Genomic DNA, 22,917 nt, shown 5'->3' on the forward strand with positions numbered 1-22,917 from the left:
CATAACTTGAAAGCTCACTTACTTTACAAGTCAACACCTCAAAAAGACATGCAAATGACAATTTGCAACTGCCATAAAAAACTTCAACCTGTCATTTCGAGCAAACTTCCAAAGATGTCAATTAGGGCTTTTGTCGATTGTTGGCGTGAGATGACAAGTTAACAATTATTACCACCGATTCCCGGATTACCTTAATGATGGCAGGAAATTCAATGGAGATATGATTGCAAATTGAAAAATTGTACAAATAACAAAACAAGCTCAACATGACTGCACGTTGAAAGCATTGGAACAATCAAACCTAGAGAAAGTCTTCTGAAGTAAATATTTTCAGAATTTTGCAATGGTAAATACACATCAATACTTCCAAAACTGTCTCGATTTATATTTCAAATACAATAAACTCGTACGTCCATAATTATGGTACAGTAGAAAATACGGTACACACCCACATACATACATACACGCAAATACACCTCCGACGCACTTTTCCGTTACACACACAAACAAACACACATAAAAAAAAGGATATTTTCTTTCAGTGGAAGAAAAAAAAAACTAAATAAACAATCATAGATCAACGGAGAGTAATCTAAGCTGGGAGAGGAGGATTATAGCAGCTGAGAACCAGCCGAATAATAAATTAAACTCTTTAGAGAAATTGTGGTGTGTATCTGTGGTGGGGGGCGTGGCGGCGGGAACGAGAGGATTGCGGGTGGGTGGAATAGTTCTAGGTACAACCAAACACAGGCAGCTACAAATTCGTCGCGTTTGCCATACATCAACATGTGCGAAAATAATTTGATTCCTCATTTATTCAGGCGCGAGATGAAGCGGGTGAACTAGAGCTGGGTAAACGAGGGGAGTCCAGTAGAATCGAGAGATGAGAACACCTTGAACTCGAGAAAACAGAATTTCAAAGTGAAGTTTTGTAACTACTTAACTCAATCCCTCTCTGGTATGCGTAGATATATATATGTATAGCACTAGTTTTGTCGTTCGCTATGCAGGAAAGATCGCGAAATGAGAAATAAGCCCTGCAAAAACTGTACAAATTATTTCTCCTTAGATTGAATACCGACCGACTGCTACAGTCGACAGTGTCTGGTACAGAGTATTTTAGAAATCGAGCCGTGGAACTGTTGTCTAACTCTCGTATGTCATTGTGACAATTCGGGTCAGTATTACCTTTCCCAAATTGAAACTGTCTCGGAGAAAGTTCGGTTAGCATTATCAGGTATTCAAGCTCTGAAGTCCGGATCGCAATCCGAGTCGTCGCTGCTTTCGTCGCTCTCAATTTTCCGCTTTCGTTTCTTATGGGATTTCTTCTTACTGCTACTGCTTTTCTCGCCCCTAGGTGATCTTGGAGTTTTTACTGACTTCGATCGAGGTGTTTTCATTGGTGTTGTAGGCGCTCCCATTATCGGTGCACTCGGCGCTAACGCCGGTGCTGCTCCGAAGGCGGGGACTCCAATTGGCACGTCCGTCGGGACAGGCGATTCAGTAACTTGATACGTTCGCATGGCAGAAGCCAGTCTCTCTTCTTCGTCTTCTTCGGCAGGATCAATTTTGAGCATGAGCTGCTTGAACTCGATATACTTTTCCACTAGAGACTGCTTACTCGATACTTCCACATAACCAGTTAATCCAAGGTTTTCTATATCGAAAAATGGAAAAGATACGATTAGATAATTAAATAAACGAATGGGCCAGTTCATTGCTGATATACCTTTTAATGCATGTAGTGTTGGCCTAGGCATAAATATGGTAACCGCTTTCCTCGGTGCGTTCTTCTCGTAAATTTTTGCTCCTTCTGACGGCGAATACTGGGTAATTTTGGCATCTGTCAGGCCGTATTGGTCCTTTAAATGTTGCTTTAGCATGAGAAGGAGCAGGCAACCCTGTGCAGCTGTCAAGAACTCTTCGAAAGGTCTTGTGTCTGGAGGAAGTCGTTGCACGAGAGACTCAATGTCCTCATCGTCTTCTTCCTCCTCCGGACTAGTAGGAACAGCACTAGGGAGCAGGGATTCTCGGAATCCTTGCAAGAGGTTAGACCCGGTCACCGACACCATAATGTCAATGTGATGAATCAGGAACAGTGGTTCGTCAATCACCTGGAATTACATAAGATAAACAATTAATGCTTCATTTAAAAAAAATACTTAACCACGGAATATCATCAGGCAATGACTTACCTGGTACGGAAAGGAAGCTAAATTGTCTGCCAGATAAAGGAGCTGTGCAAGAGGATTCTTCGAAGTTTCATCGAACTGCTTGAGCATGGAAAGTACAAGAGCTCTTCGCTGCTGTTTTGTACCACGAAGAAGAGAATAGAGAAAACCATTGAGAGCAGAGGGATGTTCTCCTTCCTTGAGTCGGAAACCACGAGCTATTCCTTGGCTTTCTTGTATTGCACTAGCCACAGAACACTTGGTACCGCTTTTCTTATTAGGAGTTTCCGCTGTGCTCCTACAAATAGCAATTATTTCATTACACAAATGTTGCAATTCAAGACAACTATCGGACTTACTTCGAAGCTGATTGGACAGGTGAATTCTCTTTGGGAGCGCTTTCGATGAGTGACTGTAACTGATAAGAGAGTCTGATGCCTTGCAACGCTTTCATGTGAATGAACCCTGGATATTTCTTTTCAATTTCTTGCAGCTGTTTGTCTGCTGCAAGGGATACCCGCTCTGCATCCGTACTAATGCATATCAAATACGGGACGATTTGCACCGGATGAACCTGTTAGAATCGATGTGTTCGTTAAAGGATATAGTTTTAGGTAAATAAATCAAGCGAATCTTACCAGGCCTTGCTGAAGGATCAATTGTGTCACTCTGAAGGCTGATTGTCGAACACTTGATGAAGAGTGGATGAAGCAATCCAAGATGGGCTTCAGATACAATTGAATAACAGTGCTGGCCATTCCCGAGGTTACGTCTCCCATCTCCTTTAAGTTTTCCTTCTTTGACGTCTTAGACCACTGTTGGTCTTCTTTGATCATTCGAATTTCCTCTTCCTACAGAAAAAAATTTAAAAATCAGAAACCATGACGCACAATGATAAAACTAAAGTGATTGCTGGGAATTTACTTGAAGGTAGGTTTCGATGTTGTTTAACACTTGAACTTTTAGTCGCAACGGAACGGACGGCTCCAACAGCCGCTGAGGGAGATGATTAAGAAAAAGACAGATTAAGGGCCTGCTCACACAGTTGATGATTAGCTGTATATACTTACGTTAAGATAAACCGATTTTAGGGATTCTCCCAACATGAAATCATAGTGTCTAATGCAGACAGAGCCAATGGCCTGAAAGAGAAACAAGAATTCTCAGTTAATTATTTTATATTGATGAAGCCACCAAATTAAGTTACCTGAAGGGTGAAGAACTGCATATCAGTACAGTTTTGGCACACGAAGTAAAGAAGTATTTCCATTACTTGTTGTTTGGTCGAGTCAGGTAAACCAAAGCGCACCTGAAACCATAATGAAACATGTTAAATCGTTCTCTATTTTCAACCAAGAATGGGTAAGTCACCTCTTCGTCCGTAAAATCGAAATGTCTGAGCAATAATCCTACGGTGAAAAGTGCTCTTCGGAAGAAAGGCCGATGTTGGACGAGTCGTGGATTATCTGGATCTCTTTCGTGCATCAACTTGTACTCGGTTAGTGGCCCAAAGTATTTTCGGAAGCAATCTCGGATGAGCTTAAAATTTCGTGTCACGTGATTGACAACTGAACCCAGGCACGAAAGACAAGCAGCCACTACGGCTTTCTCGTGTTGCAAAATCAACTTGACGGCATCTTCTTCGAGCTGGGCAAGGAAAGACTCACTCGGATGTTCGAGCAACGGAACCACTACTTCCAACGTGCGCGCAACATCGCTGATAATTTGATAGTCGCCTTGCGTTCTACAGCGAAGGCTCAGGTAAGGTTGAAGGGTCATGGCGTGCGGTACCAACAAAAGGGGTCGTATTTTCGCGAACAGATACAATGTCGTCATACAGGCAACCAATCGCTGAGAGGCTCCTTTTGTTTCTCCACCATTTGCACTTTTACCATCCGCCGGAGCTGCTATAAGGAAAAACATTAGTGTTGCGCGAATGCGAACGGTGATGAGCCAAGAATTTACCAGAATGGGACACACGAGCAAGGGATGCTTCTTCAAGACGAAGGATATTTTCGACTAAGCAATCAACAATCTGTTGACAGGCCGTCAAGAGAGCTTTGGAAGGTTCGACGTTTGCTTTCGCCGCGTCGTCTTTGTCCTCTTTCGGTCGAAACATTTGTTGAAGAAGTTGTTCCAGCCAATCTAAGCCAGTATCTCTGCAGGCGGCTACCACATCAGTAATGTTCATGACCTGAAAATTGAAGGAAATGAAAGAAATGAAGAATTATTGAGAGAATTCACTCATAATGGCACACACCAATAAATAAATAAAAAAAGATTATATAAATGTAGGTACTGACCTTTCTCATCAATGCATTGAAATCCAGTGTCGGTTTCTCTCTGACTGGACTAAACCACATGGCTTGGAAGACCTCCATTACAAGTTTCTTGATGCCACCTTCTTCGTCATTTACTCGCCTGATCATTTTAACGCAGATTTCTGGAATTTTAGGGAAATCAGGACATTCGGTGCAGATGTCTTTCATGATCTACAATTTAAAAAAAAATGATTAACATGAAACTGATGATACCATTCATTCTAAATCCCTGAAATACCTTAATAACTCGTTTGCGAACGCTAACTCCAGTGTCCAGAATACGAGCAGACAGCATAGTGTAATACTTGTCTATCAGCTCTGGTCGAGACAAGACGAACTTCCCAACTAAGTCGACGGCAGCTTCTCTGACAGCCGTACTCTGGTCCAAGAAAGAATGATGAACACCAAGTTGCATATCTGTACGAGCAAGGACGACTGGATCAGATTCGACAATCTGAGTTAGGCATTTCATGGCCTTGGCTCGCACAGCGATGGCCGGTTCCGTCAACACCTATAAAAGAAAACACGTCAGTGACAATAAATAACCGAAAAAATCTACAGGATTTTAACAACTGATTGATTTATGCTAAAATAAACTTACCTTTAAAATATGCTTGAGGTACGAATCGAAGCTCTGAGAGAACGGCCTTTTCGACGCCAAAAAGCGCGTGATAAGTTCCGAGCTCTCGGCATCAAGTGGCGTGGTTAAGACCTGTGTTCTCGTACCAGGGGCTGCCTCTGGGAAAGGATTGATTTTCGAAAGCAGTAGCTTCTTTCTTCGGTCCATCATCTCCATCGATCGATTGTGATTATTGCAATCGGCGCCAGCAGTTTCAGGATCAGGCTTTTTAGCATCGTCGTTGTCGTCCTCAGAAGACGAAGAAGAGGAAGACGACGATGACGATGAAAAGTGGTTTCGTTTTTTCTTCTTTTTCTTTTTCTTTGGCGTTTCTTTGTTTTGCGGTCGTTCTTCGTGACCCGCATCGGGTACATTGTCAGACGAAATGGCTCTTTTTGTCACGCTGGATTTGGTATCTATATACCATTGGGCGACGTAGAAATGTCGAGCGTGAAGCATAGCGGGATCACATTGAGAGTTTACAGCAAGATAATCAAGCAACAATGTCTGAAGAATCTAAACAGGAAGAACACAGCAAAAGCGTTACTCGTTATCCTCGATAATAAAAACATTTTATTATACACCATACCTCGGTTTTGTCTGCTGGAAGATTTTCTTTCTCGTGCTCTCTGTCGCCACTCTTTTTCTTCTTTTTATGTTTTTTGGATTTGAATTCTTCCACCGCATTATTTGTTTCATCTTCTCGGACCTGCTTTAGGAGTTGATCGATCGTATCCGTTCGAAGTTGAGAAGTAACGGCATCTTTTCTAAGGCGGGCGGCAACCACGCCGAGGTACTCCAGTGATGCGACTCGTAACAAAACATCGACATTTTTGTTGCTAAAGTTTTGCACCAAAAGTTTGCCCAGCAGCGACAACAAAAGCTCGGCGGCCGGCCACTCAGGCTTGTTTACGGTGCTCAGCAGATCCTTTAGAAAAAAAAGGTAAATAACTTCATTAGCCTCTTTGACTAAAGTCTTTAACAGTAAAAAAAACAAAACATTACCTGAACGAAATTTTCAAAGAGCGGACGGTAATCGACTTCCTCGTTATTTTTAACTCCACACTTGCCGAGGAAGACCGACAGAAAATTGGCAGCTGTCCGGACCGCAGTGTCATACCTTGTAGCCACCACTACTTCCGGATCCATCGTCTAAAATGACCACACAACGAAATTAATAAAGATATTTTTTATACGTAGCGAACCAAACAAATTTTAGCTTACCAAGACAGAGCTGTCCGTGTCATCAGCCTGAACGGCTGTACCCGGCGGAGCCCCAAGCTTCTCTGGGAGGCATAGGACACATTGAATGAGTTGAAGGACTAAGGCAGTGAGCATCTGTATGTGCTGATCAGCGCTAAGGCGGAAAGTGCGAAGTCCTCGCTTAGAGGAGGGCAGGCGGGCGATCGAAGCCAGAATATCGTCGAGTAAGAGCCGTCTATGTTTGTCGTAGCGACTGAAGATTGTCGTCACCAGTCTAAATCCAAAAAATATGAGCCATTAAGTGCTGCTAGCCTGACTATTTATTCACAACGTATACCTCAGAGAAGATAACTGTAACTCGGGGATATTCTCGACGAAAAAGGGCGCAACGCCTACGGTTGAAAGATGGAGCACAGCCGTATCGGTTAGCGTTTGGACTGCCAATAATTCAGCCATCAAGCCGACTAGTACAACCATTTTATGATAAACCAAGAGGACGGTTTTATCACGCACTTCTCGCACATGTGCCCTTTTCTTTTTTGAACTGCCACCTGTTAAGAGCGGTAAAACGGTGCTGATGTCATAGGTCTCAAAGATGTCTCATTAACTAATGGTACCTGAACTCATGACATCCTTCTTCGACTCAGTCCTGTAAACTGGATCATATGCCGGATAGATTGAATGCTGCAATTGGAATCTAGCCAGCTGTACAATCCTCTCAATGACATCTTCGAGGTAGGCTCTCTTTGGCATGTTCTGTGCTGTAAGGATATGAAGGGCTGCCAGCGCCGCCTCAACAGCTCGTAGGACACGCTCAGAAGATAACTCCGTCCATAATTTGCTCTCCTCTTCGTCCTCATCTGGGTCTCCTACAATTGTAATAGCGAGGAAATAAGAATACTGACGTTGGGAAATACAAATGTGCAATAGTTACCAAGCAAGGAAATTTTGGCTCCATCACGTATGTTCTTTTCAAGCAAGTTGAGTAACCGAACTAGTCTTTCGGGTGGAACGGCGGACATGGCACCAATGGACTAAAAAGAAACAAATGTTGTCACACGGAATTCGATATTGCAGACAACAAATTCGGGAAATTCGATCCACTACCAACAGATGTAATTAAACAGAGCAGTACCTTCAGTTTTGCCGCTTCGGCGCACAAATCATGGAGCTGCTGCTTAGGAATCATGGCCTCTTGAGGCATATCGGTGTCGTTGTCCAGATCCGCCGGGGCGTTCAGATCAGCATCTTCCGTTGCATCAAATATGTGCTCAACTAAGCGCGTGAACCTCTGGAAGGTATTCGTTTCCATGAGCTCCTCGGCACTCAATTTTGCCTCATCATGGGTTATCTTGCGTTCCAGTCGTTTAAATTTTTTTTTCGGTGCTGGTGCCACTTCATCGTTGCCTGTTACGACCTCACCGGTGGATTTTCGTTTGCGAGGCGTTTCTTCTTTTCGCACTTTCACTTTCGGCTTCGTCTCTTCTTGAACTGGTTTTTCCTCTTTAATTGGTTCCATTGGTTTAACAGCTCCGCCATCGGAATCAGAGTCTTCTTTATAGGACGGTCGCCCACTATTATGTTTCCTCGACATACTGAAAAAGAAAGCAATGGTTATTTAATTAAATTGAATTGCAATATTTAATACGAAGCACGCTAAGAAATTTCCTACCGATGGTTTTGTTGAGATGAATTGTTTGTAGACGATGTGGCGACGGGTTCCGTTTTGACGGACTCGACATACTGATGGTTATGCGCGGGTTGTTGAGGTACGGCAGGTTGGCGTTGGAACACTGGTTTTTCAGTTTCATCCCGTTCGTGTGAATGCGTAGAAGCTATCGTATTCGGATACTCTTGATGGTTGTAAAACGGCAACTGGGGTTGGGCAGCTTGCTGTGGGGATGGATGCTGCGATTGTTGTTGAATTTGCTGCTGAGGAATCTGTTGGGGCTGATTATGTTGTGGTGGTTGCGGCTCTACAAGAGCCATGGCAGGGTGTGTTGCTTGCGGTTGTTGGGGGTGATGCTGTTGCGGATAATGCTGCTGGGCTTGTTGCTGCTGGTATTGCTGCTGGGCTGGTACTGGAGTCTGTACAGGTTTTTCGTACCCCCAGCTAGGGCTATTGTAGCCTTGCTGTGGTTGTTGGGGATAAACATTGTTTTGCGCAGCCAAAAGCTTCGTCTGCGTGGAATATGGACTCCCTTGTGGAACGTAGTTCATGGCAGCTTGTGCAGGTAACCCTGGGGCAGGACTTTGCTGAGGGGCATATCCCTGTGGAAATGCAATACAAATAATTTTTTAAATGCATGTTAGCTAAACATTTATTAAACACAAATCATGATTATTTTTATTTTACCTGAACAGAATTTCCACTTGGCGTGTAAGCCCCGACGTGAGTAGCAGGTGATGCATATCCAATTTGTTGCTGAGAATTGTACATCATGGCTTGCTGCTGCTGTTGATGATGAGGATGCACCGTGCTCTGATTGCTGTTCCATGGCTGCGGATGCTGCTGTTGTTGTTGGCGAAATACATGAGGATTCCTCTGCAGAATTGCACCCAGCAACTCAGGTTGTGGTTGTGAGATTTCTGGGTGGTTAAAATTCTCATAGCGTTGATCTCTGAAAAGGTTACAGGGTTGTTGTAGACAGAGGTCTTACTTGTTGTAGAAAACGTAATAACGAAAATTACCTCAGAATAATGTGCTGGGGATTGTAAGAAGTTGTGGTGAGTGCATGCTGAAGTTGAGCTGCCAAGGCATCATCATGAGTGGACAAGAGTCGGTGAGCTTCCTCAGCAACTCGTGGATGGAACAGCAATGAACGACTGGCTTGTGTGGAGGCCAGAGGCACTGGCAATGGCATCTCAGGTAGCACTATTGGGAGATCAATAATTAACAACAGATTTGAAACACAACAACAATTTGAATAAGGCTCTTACAGTCACTGAGGCTTGCGATGCCTGCGAGGCTGATGATTGGGATTGTAGGGATTTCACCATTCATCGTGAAAGATCCTACCTCACCGTTGGTAAGGTTGAGGATCGACAACCAACTCCTTTACCAATATCCACTTGATCTCTGACTCTCCTCACATGGCAACATCCAGACTGTAAAAAAAAAAAAAAAAGAAAAGCAGCTGTAAAAGCTAACCCACAAGGTGGACAAAGAAACTGGAACTTTTAGACCACTGTAAACATCACTTGTAACCCAGACTAGGTCAGCGATTCCGCAGATGCCGGCTACAGGTGACGATTAACAGGTTAATATACTACATCTACCCCATAATGTTAGTGCATCATGTTACCAAGGAAAAACGGATTTCAAAGCAATCTATTTATGTACCATTCAATTCTACTTTGGCTTTGTGTTTTGGAATATTGCGAAAAAATATAATGTAGACTGAGAATAAATAAAGCGGCGTTGGGAGAGTCATCTGACGGCTGTAAACAGCCGAAGCCCTTTTTCAAACACTACAGCCCCCTAGTCTTCACGGATCCATATACATTCCCCTAATTACTACTCCCAGTCATAAAAATCAACAACATTCTTGATTAAAGTATGTGGAATTCGACCACACTTAGGATCACGATGACGACAAGATAAGGCAAAACCATATTTTGACGATGAAAAAGAAAAAGAAGAAAAAAAAAAACAGATCGAACTCGAGTTGCACTCAAATCCCGCCGCGTCTACAAATGGCGGCCTAGGCGATCCGGGCATCGCAGCAAACCGATACAATAGCATCTGATCTAATGAAATTCTACATATTCTAAGCATTTTGGGGCTAAATGAAAACTGAACATACAAAGCACCATGTAAAGAGGAAATCCAATAAGAGCTCTTAAAGAGCTAAAGCTACCGTTTAGCTTGACGTGTCAAAGGGCAAACACACAGAAAATATCTACGTACACAAACGGTCGGTGAAGCACACGCAAGCACTGATGGTCTTCTTTTGGTGTGAACACTGATGAAAACGTTTTATATAACTTTGCAAACTTCCTGATACACACTGTTAAAGTTAAGTCAACGAAAATAATCTTTTTTTAGTGTAATGTAGATTAAGACGCGCCAAATTTCGCCATCAGTTCGACGATGTGTTGTGTGTACGAGCTATGGCCAAAGTACGTATCGCCTCCGCTAGGGAGCCCATAGTATTAAACAGTTTCCTCATTTTTGGCATTTTCAAACTGTTTCTATTGTCTCAAGTGTAGCATAAACTATTATCGGTTTTTCAAATTCTCTTCTTGATATAAATTTGCCTGATTTTAAGTCAGTTTCTTCTTGACTGTTAAACTCTTTTCTTCAAAATAATTGAATCTTTCGGTCGCTTGGAGGTCAGAGACATCTATTGCGCGTTGCAAGATCTAATTTCATTTTGAAAATGAACAATTATTTTACATACTCGGAGCGTGGAGCGGTACCTCGTGGAAATCTTGGTGGAAATGGGAGGAGTCATTGTTTTCCTTAACCGCGAAAATTGTTGGCCGTCATGAGGTATCTTTAAACATTAGTCCAAGCCAATGTTGCCCGATATAACTATTCGATTAGGTTTTTCAATTGAGTTCACTGTCATTCGTGTGTGCCCATCCTCTAATTATCTCGAGTTTTTAGGCCAGCATCCCAGCAATGACTATGCAATAAATGTGTGTATACATACCTAACGATAAGAAAATGATGTGACCATCACTTCTAACTTTTGATACGAGTATGTCGTGAGAGTGATTTGATACAATGTAGCATGTGTACGTTGTACAATCAAGCGATTATTCGGTATGAATAGCCGACGCTAGCCCCGCCCATTTCCACAATAAATTCCACGACATACCGCTTCACGTTCCAAATAGACGATATACCCAGTCCCCCTTAATATATCTCAAAAACATTGTGTTTACTTGTTATGACAGGACATTTTCAGTCGTTCCTTAATCACCTTCGACGATAAAACGTGTTGTCGATCACTTCTTCAACGGGCGTACTACAGTTCACTAATACGCACATTGCCAAGCTTCAATCAAAATGGCTAATAACCTGTTGAGAAAAGTCTACGTTATTGGTGTCGGAATGACCAAGGTCTAAAAACGCAAAATAATTTATTATTATGCTTAAAAACTTGAATCATCTTTTTTGACGCTAATGCAGTTTGAGAAGCCTGGTAGGCGCTCAGATTTTGATTACCCGGATATGGTTGCTGAAGCAGTTACAAATGCCCTTAATGATGGAAAGGTAGCTTACCAACAAATCCAGCAGGCTGTTGTTGGATATGTTGATGGTGCGTACCTCACTATTATTTCTTTCAAGTTCACAAGCAATTATTAAATTTTCTGGAATTGAATAGGTGAATCATGCTGTGGACAGAGAGCCTTATATCCTTTGGGAATGAGTGGTATCCCCATTTACAATGTCAATAACAATTGCTCAACTGGATCATCAGCCTTACTTTTGGCCCAACAACTTGTGGCTGGTGGTGTTGCCGACTGTGTGTTGGCTGTAGGATTCGAGAAAATGAAGAGGGGCTCTTTGACTGGGAAGGTTTGTTTTGTCTAGATTTCCAAACTCTAAGCCTGGGGTCAGCCTGTCACATTTAATTCATAGGGCTACGATGATCGTGTAAATCCGATGGATCGTCACGTTGGTGCCCTGGCCGAAAACGTCGGTATTGAACCTGCACCAATCGCAGCCCAATGGTTTGGCGCTGCTGGTTTGGAACATATGAAAAAGTATGGAACTAAGGAAGTCCATATGGCCAAAATCGCTTATAAGAATCACAAGCATTCCGTCAATAATCCGTAAGCAAACGACGTGGTTTATCTTAGTATATAGGAAATGAAAAAGGAATACCATTGACCTTGTAATTTAACTAGGAAATCACAATTCCGCGACGAATACACCTTGGAGCAGATCCTAGCTTCACCACCTGTATACGGCCCACTGACCAAGTTGCAATGTTGCCCCACTTCCGATGGATCTGCCGCTGCGATCCTGGTGTCTGAGGCCTTTGCCATAAAACACGGTCTTCTCGATCGAGCCGTAGAAATTTTGGGAATGGAAATGACGACAGATTTAAGCTCAACATTTGGCGAAAATAGCAGCATGAAATTGGTATGCATTATTTTTCACTTCGTGTTGTAGAACTAAACTAAACTAACGTTGTTTCGTTTTCTTCCAGGTGGGCTATGACATGACAAAAACGGCCGCTCAAAAATTGTTTGCCAAAACCGGTGTCAAACCAACCGATGTCCAAGTCGTAGAATTGCACGATTGTTTCTCTGCTAACGAGCTGATCACATACGAAGCGTTGGGATTATGTCCTGAAGGCAAAGCAGGCGATATGATTGACAAAGGAGACAACACTTATGGTGGAAAATACGTTGTCAATCCTAGTGGTGGATTAATATCCAAAGGCCATCCTTTAGGAGCAACTGGTAAATATAACCGGGTTTATCCAACATTTCTCTGTTGACTTGCACTTGTGATGGTCCTTGAACCGTAGCCACTCTGTCTCCTTATCGCGCTTGCTTCTCGTTGAGTATTATTGACAAACATGATTGATAACTTTTACTATCGTAACACTTGCAGGCATTGCGCAGTGCGCAGAGCTTACGTGGCAGCTTCGTGGCGAGGCGGACAAGAGGCAGGTACCTAACTGCAAGCTAGCGCTTCAGCACAACATCGGACTTGGTGGAGCAGTCGTCGTCGCTTTGTACAAAATGGCCGTAGAAAAACAAGTTAGTTGCTGCATCACCTTTTACACTCCCAACAGCATTTCCTGCAGATTGTATAACAGTAAGAGATAGAGATCTTTTGCATGTTAACGTCGGCACATAAAAAAAAAAAACTTGTCCAAAGTCCACGTAGACGCAGTAATTGGTCAAATGTTGTCGAATGGCAACGTTGCCTTGTTTATCAGCTCTCTTCACAATAAAATGACAGTGCAAAACGTAAGAGAGATACTCTTGACAAACTTCGTTCTTATTTGAGAAATTAATTTTATAATTTGTTACTAAAGGCTTCCGCAAGTGTTCGTATTGATGGCTTCAAGTCATCTGAAGTGTTTGAGCTGATTAAAAGTGCCTTGGCCTCGAACGGAGAAGAACTCACCAAGAAGGTTGGAGGCGTGTTCCTCTTCAAGTTGGCAGGTGATGGCGGTAAGCAGGGCTCTTGGATCGTCGACGCGAAGAACAACGGTGGTTCCGTTAGAATCGCTAAAGATGGTAAAATGGTTCATTTTTTTTTTTACCAATATCCCTAGTATTGATGGCATCGTTTCTGCTTTATTACAGGCGAAAAGGGAGATGTTACCATCAGCCTAAAGGATGATGATTTCACTCAATTGGTTTCTGGCAAATTGGCTGCTCAACAAGCTTACTTTCAGGGAAAACTTAAAGTGCAAGGCAACATGGGTCTGGCTATGAAGCTGCAAGAACTGACCAAGAATGCCCAGCCATTGAAGGCAAAGTTGTAGAAGACACTCCGCTCAGGCAGCACGTCATTATATCTATAAGACTGCAAAGAAAATCATGTTCATATAATAGGGTATATTGGTCTACATAATTTCTGAATAAAAGTTAGCTGTTGGGTTTACAACCAAGTGTTTGTTTGTCTTCTCAAATAGCTGTGCAACATCTTTCATAGCGTATGATATGATTTATTACCTGCACCAAGTTGAAGAAGGCTTACAAAAAGAACAATATGAAGCAGGAAAATGTTAGCAAAGACTTAAAGAAACTGACTGAGGCATCCACGAAAAAGAATACAATTACTAAAAACTAACGATCAAGAAAACCGATGAATGCAGCGTTATTGGGGAAAGGATGTGCATGCTGGCAACTGTTGTGCCAGATTTCCGCATTCTTCGCCTTGTGCATTTAATCTCTCTTAGCAACGAGCTCTTTCCTTTAGCCAAAACTGGCGGATTACGTATGAAACCCCCCCGAGGGCTAGATAGAACATGTTCCGTCGATGACCCACATCTGCTTCACGACCGAATCCAGCATAGTTTTGTTGCATATGCTATTTATCCACTCCAAGAGTGGTATACTGAAATGAAGCTTCATCACGCCATCATCCAGGAGGTATAACTAATCGGTTTTTTATTTTTTTTTTTTCCTCTCGTCTACTTTAACGGTATCGTATAGAAGTTGTCTCGAGCCCTTCTGGATGTGTGCTGCCCTTTTCTGGACGTGATTTGCATTTATCCGAATTGTAATTATTGCACAGGTAGAATGGCATGCCAGAGAGTGGAACGCGAGCGAATATAATGAGCCACCTCCGTACACGGCCGTCCCGATTACAAATGGCTAGCTGATTATTCCATGACGAACCGACCCCTCTCTTTTCGCGTTAACGATCAGCAGAGACTCGGTTTCACATACCTGCAGCAAAAAAGAAAAGAACATTGGCCAATAATGCAATTTCGAAGAAGGGCTCCAGTTGCTCAAAATAGAACACTTGAAATCCAATTGAACTAATATATCGGATAAAACGATTCCTCTTTTCAAACGAACTCGATGAAAATCGTTATGTCATTCACGTGGCTGTCACTTTTGATCGGCTTGCAAAACTTTAGGCGGCCTGACAGCTGACCTGATCGCCACCATTGACGTTATCTAGAATAAGAATGAAACAAAAATTTATACCAACTACAATGCTGGACAGTTGTACTATCAATGCCACTAGATTTATATAGTTTTTCTTTAACATAAAAAAAAAAAAAATAAAAGAAATTTACACTCGGCGTGTCATGAAGAGACAAAGAACGCCGCAGCCGTCAGCACCAACCGCCACCCGGTGATTTTCATCGAAAAATCTTTTCTTTTCTTTTGTATTATTCCCGGCGTTATTTTTCTAAGCGAATCGGCTCGTCATCACATGATGATGGCACTACGTACTACTATATACTACTACCGTATTTCACTTTTGCCTGTCATCATCATCAGTTCCGTTCTTCTATTTTTTTTTTTTTTTTTTTTGGCTGTGTGTGCTGCCCTCCACGGTCGTTTAGGAAAAATCGCCGGGTCTCTGGAACAATTTGTTGAATTGAAATTAATTGAATAGACCATTGAAATCTCATTTTTTTTTTAAACCTTTTTTTTTTTTTTTTTTGCTGCTGATTCGATCCGAATAAAAAAAAAAAAAAGGCAAAGTCTGTCAGTTTCCCAACCGTTTTCCCTAATTCACTTTAATTGTTGGTGCGGTATTGTGTGTGAAAGCCAAAAAAAAAAAAAAAAAAAAAAACGTACAATAATAGCAATATACCTTTGAATAAAACGAAGGTCTCGAAGAAAAAAAAAAAAAATAAGAGGCATCGGCAGCACAGCTGCCGGACTAGAAGAGATGCCCTATGGAAAAAGCTCCTCGACAGGTATAATAACCCGCAATTAGACTGCCAACAGATGGAGAAGGGGGGAGAGAGATGGAAAGGAAACAAGAATACAATTTACTACCCCATTTTCATCTGAAAATGGCTTGGGAGGTTGGATGAGGGAAGAAGAGTGAAAAAAAAATAAAAGTTAAAGACGACGAAAAGAAATAGACGAGCTATTTGATTGCTCCATATCTCACTCCTGCCACGTTTTTTTTTTTTCACACTTTGCACCTGTTTAGAAAAAGGAAAACCTTGTCTTCTTTCTTCAATTGCCTTTTTTTTTTTTTTTTTCTAAACCGTACCCCGTATTCGGAATAATAACGGCCGTACCCTTAAAAATGGTTAAATGTCTTTGAATTGAATGAATGAACAGAGAAGGAAAAAAAAAAAAAAAAGGAAACACCGTGACGATGAAATTCATTTTAGACGGAAACCTTTTTTTTTTTTTTTTTGCCACGCCGCCTCGTGTATTAAATATTTTGTGTTTTTCAATTCGTTTCTTTTCAAAAAATAGAAAAAGGCCGTTTTTTTCATTTTCGACATTACCAATAATAAAATAGAAAGTCCCGAATGGAACACTCAAAAGAATTTCAACACAATTTGCAATCTGCGATTTTTAGTTTTGTAAATCTCAAGTCAATGGGGTATACATTCGTCATCGTAAGATAACATTAAAAAAAAAAAAAAAAAAAAAAAAAGGAAATTAGACAAGGAAAACAGAGTGAGATTTATCTGTGAGGGAGTTGGTCTGGAGAAGATGGTGGGGCAAATGTCGGCGATAACGCAACATTTCTATCCTTAAAAGAGAACGAAAGAAAACAAGCTAAAGATAGCAAAGGTTAGCTCACACAAATTTCTTGAAATTTTTAATCACAAAGTGAAAGACATGCCAAAGAAAGAAAAAAACACGTTTTTCTTTCGATTATATTGAAACGAAATCTGTTTCCAGATGACGTCATTCCATCAGAAATTGTTCTGCTATTCTTCTTGATTTCGTTTACCGCGTTCCACATAAAAAAAAAAATAATAATAAAATGTCACGCAAACACAAATTATGTTTCTTTTTTTTTTTCCTATTTAAAATATATGATACACAGCAGCACGCAACAAAAAAAAAAAACAAATTAATTCTTTCCTTTTTTTTTTTTTTAATCCGTCTAATTCTTTTACGTATCTCTCTCCCGTTATCTCTCGATTTCCAACAAACAAAAAAAAAAAATGTGTGTTTTGTTCGTTAGTCAATCAACGAACTCACGCGTTAAAAATCAAAATGGATGGCATCTTCTTTCTTCGTGTCGTGTCTTCCACAGTTTCTTTTTTTTTTTTTTTTTTAATCTCTCTTTCTATTTGTGTTTTGCGTGTGTTTGATAACAAGCAAACAACAAAAAAAAAAAAGAAAAAGCGGAATGGGGACATGGATTTTCACTGGAAATGGCAACTTTTAGGGGACGTTGAAATGAATTTCTTTTGTTTCTCTGCTGTGTCTGTGTGTAATCGGCTGTGAATACCAGCCGAATTCTGGAAGGAAAATTGGGGTAAGAAAATAAACACCGGGGAAGAAGAAAGGTCCACATTTTTTTGTTTGTTTTTTTTTTTTAAAGGAGGGATGCAAATATTTCACCAACAATGAGACGAGATTATTACAAAAGTATATACGATTTAGACATTGATTATTTGAAAAAAAAAACAAAAAAAAACCTAAACGCGCATCATTGAGAGATAAACACAACGAGAGCCACGTCGATCCGTATGTTATAGACAAACGAAAACAAACAAAAAAAACAAAACACTAACGGCACAACAAAAATACAAACACACAAGTTGTACACGCACGATGAACAAATTTGACACAATTAAAAGTGGTGTGTGTTACATGAAAAAAAAAAAAAAAAAAAAAAAAAAAAAGATGGTTTGTGTATACTTGTCCGCCCTCAAAATCCAATCAGCATTTTGTGAAGGTCAGATTTGAACGATTTTGCGAAATTGCGATTATTTATTTGCCAAACATTTGCCTTGATTGATTTAACTGGAGAGTCCGTCTCCGTGGGCTACTTGAGAGCAGGCGAGCATCAGGATCTCTCGTTTTTCTTTTGGAAATCGCAGCTCTCGCCCGGCCAGCCGAGCCGCTTCCAATTCCCGTTCTGCCATGTTCAATTCACGGCTAACGATACCTGGAGTCTCCTACAACAAAGTTCAATAATAAAAAAAAAAAAGAATAAATAATAATAAAGGCCAAATTCATTAGTGTACCGATGCGATACAAAGCAATCGCCATCTAACAAACTAAAAATCCATATTAGGGATCACTCTGATCCTACGATACGTCCCCCCTTGCATTTTGCCCACGTTTGGCTTGTCAAACTAAACACGACATTAAATTAAAAAAAAAACTCTTCTTAGTAATTTGTTTGTTTTGTTTGTTTTTTTTTCTAACGAAAAACTCTTTTTGATTTCAATCTCCATTTCTCGGTAAGTCTATTAATCTCATTTTTTTTTATTCAAAAAAAATAAAAATAAATAAAAATAAATCAATTCCTAATGTGTTTAGCGTGCCGTAATTTGAGAAGGACCTGCTGATAAATAACTTGAAATCGAGAAAAGAAAAAGAAGAAAAAATGTTGTACCTGTTCTCTGGCGATCCAGTCGAGGGCCATTTGCGAGCGCATGTCGTCGTCGAGGGCGCGGTGCGAGTAGTGGGCCACCACCTCCTGTCGGGAACATTGGCGCTCCCGCATGGCTTTGAGCGAGCCGTTCCAGTGCAACAACTGGAAGACGGTCATCAGCTCCTGGAATTCCAGCATGGTCCGCCCTTTATTGGCCTCCAGCATGAAGCGGAAGGCGCCGATGCCCGTATTGGGGTTGTCCGCTTCGTCCGGATCGCCCTACACACACACACACACACACATACAAACAACATCAGCCTCTTCTCTTCGGGACTACAGGAAAAAAAGAAAAAAAAAATACAACAACATGCCCGCAAGAAATAAAAAGGAAAAAAAAACAACAAAAACTGGGAGGCCCAAATCATCACTGGAACAAAAAAAAATTTGAATATACCCGTTTTCTACCTGGACTGTTGTACAGCCTCCGCCCCTTTTCTCTCGGTTGTATATAAAAGAAAAAATACTGTTGAAGTGATTGTTAAAAAAAAGAAGAAGAAAAAAAAAAGGGCCAGTTGGATAGAAGGATAAAAAAGAAACAAGAGACGAACGCATCACTGCTGTTGCCAACTGTAAGACGAAGAGAAGTAGCTCCTGGCTTTTTTTTTCTCTCTCTCTCTCTCTCTTGCTTCCATCACGGTGGAAAAATCAACATGGAAGTGACATCGCTGCGAGAACATAAGGGCTTTGTCTCTCTCTCTTTCGTGAGTGCATCGTCCCGTCACATCACGACCGAAATCAAAAGAATTTTTTTTTCTTTTTTTTTTGAGACTTCGTGTCTGGACACGTACTTTCGTTCACCTGCTCATATTGGGAGAGCCTCTCCAAAGCTTAAATAATTCAAAGAAATAAAAAAAAAAAAAAAAAAGATTCCCTCCCCCCATTTTTTTGTGGTCCCGAATTTGACGGCTGACACGGCGCGTTTTGAGACATCGCCGTGTAGTTGTAAACAACAGACGAAATGTTTCAAATCAAACGCAAAAAAAAAAAAAAAAAGAAAAAAGAAATCCCTCGCCCTTTTTTTTTTTTTATTCTTTAAAGAAAAGAAACGCTGATGCCAAGTCGTAGATAAAAAAAAAAACGAAATAAAAGTCGTGTGAAAATAATATAATAAATTTTGAAAAATTCATTTTTCTTACCTTGAAAGAGGCTCTGGCTTCGGCGACGGCTTTTTCAATAAAGTCGTCCGAGATCTGTCGCGACGGGTGTTCATTGAAGACCGAGTTCATCAGCGCAATTTTGGCGGCGCTCCGTCTGGCCTCAGCTTTCGTCGGGCAATTCTTTAATTTCCAAAAACAAAAACAAAAAACAAACAAAAAGAATGAAACATGGGGAAAAAAAAAAAAAAAAAAAAAAAAAAGAAAAGAAACAATTCATGCACAGCCGACAAGAAAGGTCGGGGCACTTTAAGGTCCATTATTCAAAACTAGCAAACAAGCGGCCAACGGGGGCCGAGGAGGGGGGGGGGGAAACAAACGCGCACACATGATATTCTATTTGATCATTTTCTTTTGCTTTAGCCGTGATGATGAAGCGTAAAAACATTTTTCTTTTTTTTTTTTTTTTTTCGCTGCATCATCACGGCGGCAACCCATCATCACATCAGTCGGGACCCCCCTTCGTTTATATTTTTCCCGTATTTTTATTATTATTATTATTTTTTTTTTTTTTTTTCGATTTGAAAAAAAAAAAAAAAAAAAAACTTATTAAAGAATAAGAAGCGCATAGTTTTTGAGACCGTGACTAATCAAACTGATCAGCACACACACGGTTTATTTATTTTTTTTTTTCGCTATTTTTTTTTTTTTTTAATATTTCCCTCATCATCATCGTGATTGGTCGGTTGTTGTTGTCATCATCATCATTATCGGAAAGCAACGATCGATCTATTAGCCTCCCATCTGTCTTCCGTTTGTTGTTTTTATACTCTACACTATTTATTTTAAACCAAAATTCTTTTTTCTTCTTCGTCTTTTTATCGTACGGGGATGGAAAAAGAAAAAAAAAAACTTTTTAATAAAAGTGATGGATGTTGTAACTCTTCAACGTTATTTTTTTTTTTTTTTTTTTTTAAATTTAAAAAAAATAGGGGGGAAAAAAAAATATATGGGGGCCGCCCCAGCCCGAGGACAACTGCTGACTTTCTTTTTCGTGGGAATTGTTTAGGTATTTAAAAATAAAAAAAAAAAAAAAAAAAAAAAAAAGGGGAAAAAAAGGTGAAGCAAAAAATAAAAATGGGGGATGAGAAGAGCTCTTTAAAAATGGCGGCTGGTAAAGGTAAAAACCAGGAGAAGGAGGGGGTTGAAAAAATAAGGCACGGAATAAAAGAAAGAAGAAGAGGGACGCCTGAAAAAAAAAAAAAAAAAAAAAAATCTTTGTAAAGGCCATCCATCATCCGTCCAATAATACCCCAAGGTTCATTCTCTCTTTCCTTCGAGACAACGTAGAACAAGAAAAACCGGAAAAAGAAAAGAAAAAAAAAAAAAAAAACAGCATCAGAAATCTACCCCCCCCCCCTCTTTTTTTTTTCCAAATAAATTTACTTCAAAATAGCCTACAGGTAGACATAAATATTAGGAACCCTTGTGCGTTGTGTGTGTGTGTGCAGTGCAGAATGGACGATATCCAAACGAGAGGGTTGAAGAACGCGGGGAAAGATGACCTTTTAAGGTATAAAATAAAAAGACACACACACACACACAAAGGAGAGAAAAGCCGATGACTTTCTTCCATTCTAGAAAAATAAGAAAATAGAGATCAACTTTGTTGACAACACAATCCCACCCCTTTAAGCTTCTTGTATCCTTCCCCCCTCACTTCTGTGGCATTCAAACGGAAGAGGTGGGCGTGTCATTAAGTAAAGAGTTAACCACTCAGGTAAAAAAAAAAAAAAAAAAGAAATAAAGCGACATTTCCGGCCTCGTTAAACGACCCAGAACAATTACTTATTTTTTTTTTTTTTTTTCCGCACGTTAACAAAAATAAAAGGGACAGTTTCATCGGCGTGTAACTGGACACGCTACGCAATGTCACACTATGTCGTTTGCGAACAAAGAAAGAAAGAAAACACTTAAACAAAAAGAAAAAAGTTTATCCTTTTGGAATGTGTTAATTTTTATTTCTGCGGGTAACAGCGGAATGCGGAATGTTTTATTAAAAAAAAAAGAGAAAAAAAAATAAGAATAATAATAAAGCTTTCAAGATAGGAAACTGTCGTATATACAAGCGTTTATGACGCCCTCAAACGCGTGGCAGACGTACCAACTTTTTTTTTTTTTTTTTTTTTTTTCAAGAGAAAAACATTTTTATTGACGAAAATTTCAGATGACGGACATTTTCTGTGGCCACTAAAAGGTAACAAAAAAAAATCCTTTCTTTTATGGGGATCTATGAAAAAAAAAAAAAAAAAAAAAGATGGCAGAGGTTCAAAACACATGGAGGAAACGTGTACGAAGAAGATCTTTATTTCGGGTTAGGGTTGTGGAGTATAGAAGAAAAAGATAAGAGATTGGACCGACGACCTCTGACCCACCCATAAATATACATTCACCTCTATCCAATATTCACCCCCCCCCCCTCTCTCTCTCTCTCTTGAATGCAGAATATTGTTCTCCGCATGATGGATGCGTCCCTCCTAAAAAAAAAAAAAAAATACGCCCGCAAAAAAAAAAAAAAAGAATGCATCCATTCAAAAACTAAGATCCTTCAAAGTCCATTTTCCAAAATAGCCACAGGCTTCTTTTCTGAATTTTGCCGCCCTCCAACCCGAAAAATGTCAAAACAAGAGTTGCGAGGTGAAACCACCTCTTACCTCTCCTTACCTGTGCATCCGTCTTTTTTTTTTTTTTTTTTTTAAACACACACACACACATGGAACCGTATTGTGTTGCCTCATCGAATTTCTAAACAAAAACAGGGCACTACTGTTTTGCTTCCCTACACGTTCGTATCCTGCTCGCATATCAACAGAAGGCTTTCGATCCAAACGTTCATGCAGATCAGTTCCCTTTTCTTTGTTTTTGTTTTTTTTTTCGGTCAAAATGGAATAAAAAATTAAAATTCTTTTTTTTTTTTTTTAAGGGGGTCCGCGTTCCAGCGCGTTCGTAACCCGATAGTTTCTCTTTCCTTTCCCCCCCTGGCCGGACACGCACACGTAGCGAGTAACACTGGTGAATGATACTTCTCTCCAGTTGAAGAAACTATCGAAGAAAAAAAAAAAAGAAAAAATGCCCCCACCTTTGTCGTTTCAAAAAAAAAAAAAAAAAAAAAAAGAGATCGGGGGAACAATACCTGAAAACTTCCGAAGCAGGATCCTCCGGGTAGTGTGACGTAGCAGACGTACGGCGGTGATGAGGAAGGTACCGATTCGTAAATGACGAGCGCTCCATTCTTCAGATCTGCGCCACGAGCTTGTTTCATTTGCCAAAATTCCTGTAGCGCTTCCACCACGTTCACTGCAAAAAAAAACGTCAAACAGAAAAGAAAAAGAACAAAAAATTAATTCATACACGAAAGATCGACAGCGATTGTAACGACATTCAAATTTCGTGTTTTTTCCCATTTGTGTCTTCCATCTCT

At 40.5% G+C, this 22,917-nt stretch overlaps 3 protein-coding genes across 7 annotated transcripts in view; 1 reads left to right on the plus strand and 2 right to left on the minus strand.

Annotated features, from left to right (window-relative positions):
• Positions 1-361: 361 nt before the first annotated feature.
• On the minus strand, positions 362-10,447 carry LOC130702066 (nipped-B-like protein). Of its 4 annotated transcripts, none has more exons than XM_059495663.1 (25): positions 10,225-10,447; positions 9,255-9,422; positions 9,006-9,189; positions 8,671-8,935; positions 7,987-8,585; positions 7,450-7,909; positions 7,249-7,348; positions 6,932-7,183; positions 6,652-6,865; positions 6,336-6,588; positions 6,117-6,263; positions 5,701-6,039; positions 5,094-5,627; positions 4,731-5,003; positions 4,475-4,663; positions 4,137-4,365; positions 3,543-4,075; positions 3,379-3,480; positions 3,242-3,313; positions 3,096-3,167; positions 2,810-3,022; positions 2,531-2,745; positions 2,196-2,469; positions 1,730-2,114; positions 362-1,657 (listed from the first exon to the last, which is right to left on the minus strand). In XM_059495663.1, the coding sequence occupies exons 2-25, from the start codon at positions 9,316-9,318 to the stop codon at positions 1,242-1,244; spliced, it is 6,384 nt and encodes a 2,127-aa protein (XP_059351646.1). In that variant the 5' UTR covers positions 9,319-9,422; positions 10,225-10,447; the 3' UTR covers positions 362-1,241. The 4 variants fall into 4 exon arrangements, with proteins under 4 accessions (XP_059351646.1, XP_057379721.1, XP_059351644.1 ...); XM_057523738.2 differs by having other exon boundaries at positions 3,543-4,078; XM_059495661.1 differs by having other exon boundaries at positions 3,543-4,078; positions 10,121-10,447.
• Positions 10,448-11,193: 746 nt separating this feature from the next.
• On the plus strand, positions 11,194-13,899 carry LOC130702071 (sterol carrier protein 2-like). The gene is made up of 9 exons (XM_057523742.2): positions 11,194-11,385; positions 11,455-11,584; positions 11,651-11,844; positions 11,908-12,101; positions 12,177-12,414; positions 12,482-12,737; positions 12,892-13,040; positions 13,322-13,526; positions 13,596-13,899. The coding sequence occupies exons 1-9, from the start codon at positions 11,332-11,334 to the stop codon at positions 13,775-13,777; spliced, it is 1,602 nt and encodes a 533-aa protein (XP_057379725.1). The 5' UTR covers positions 11,194-11,331; the 3' UTR covers positions 13,778-13,899.
• Positions 13,900-16,731: 2,832 nt separating this feature from the next.
• Positions 16,732-22,917, minus strand: part of LOC130702045 (LIX1-like protein) — a 17,244-nt gene continuing 11,058 nt past the window's right edge. For both annotated transcript variants that reach the window (XM_057523714.2, XM_057523715.2), the window contains exons 2-5: positions 22,630-22,793; positions 19,479-19,619; positions 18,304-18,561; positions 16,732-17,860 (exon numbers count right to left, since the gene is read on the minus strand). In XM_057523714.2, the coding sequence (XP_057379697.1) occupies positions 17,702-17,860; positions 18,304-18,561; positions 19,479-19,619; positions 22,630-22,793 (722 nt within the window). In that variant the 3' untranslated portion in view covers positions 16,732-17,701. The remainder of the gene's footprint in view (positions 17,861-18,303; positions 18,562-19,478; positions 19,620-22,629; positions 22,794-22,917) is intronic.

The sequence above is a fragment of the Daphnia carinata genome, chromosome 6 (assembly GCF_022539665.2).
Source record: "Daphnia carinata strain CSIRO-1 chromosome 6, CSIRO_AGI_Dcar_HiC_V3, whole genome shotgun sequence".
NCBI lineage: Eukaryota > Metazoa > Arthropoda > Branchiopoda > Diplostraca > Daphniidae > Daphnia > Daphnia carinata.

Excerpts from the sequence above, each read along its gene's own strand:
- LOC130702066 (XM_057523738.2), bottom strand. The coding sequence starts at position 9,318 with ATGAATGGTGAAATCCCTACAATCCCAATCATCAGCCTCGCAGGCATC. Across the intron at positions 4,664-4,730 it reads TTCGCAAACGAGTTATTAAG|ATCATGAAAGACATCTGCAC; the intron begins GTATTTCAGGGA and ends TTTAAATTGTAG. Across the intron at positions 2,470-2,530 it reads CCTGTCCAATCAGCTTCGAA|GAGCACAGCGGAAACTCCTA; the intron begins GTAAGTCCGATA and ends TGCTATTTGTAG.
- LOC130702071 (XM_057523742.2), top strand. The coding sequence starts at position 11,332 with ATGGCTAATAACCTGTTGAGAAAAGTCTACGTTATTGGTGTCGGAATG. Across the intron at positions 11,585-11,650 it reads TGTTGTTGGATATGTTGATG|GTGAATCATGCTGTGGACAG; the intron begins GTGCGTACCTCA and ends GGAATTGAATAG. Across the intron at positions 12,415-12,481 it reads AAAATAGCAGCATGAAATTG|GTGGGCTATGACATGACAAA; the intron begins GTATGCATTATT and ends GTTTTCTTCCAG.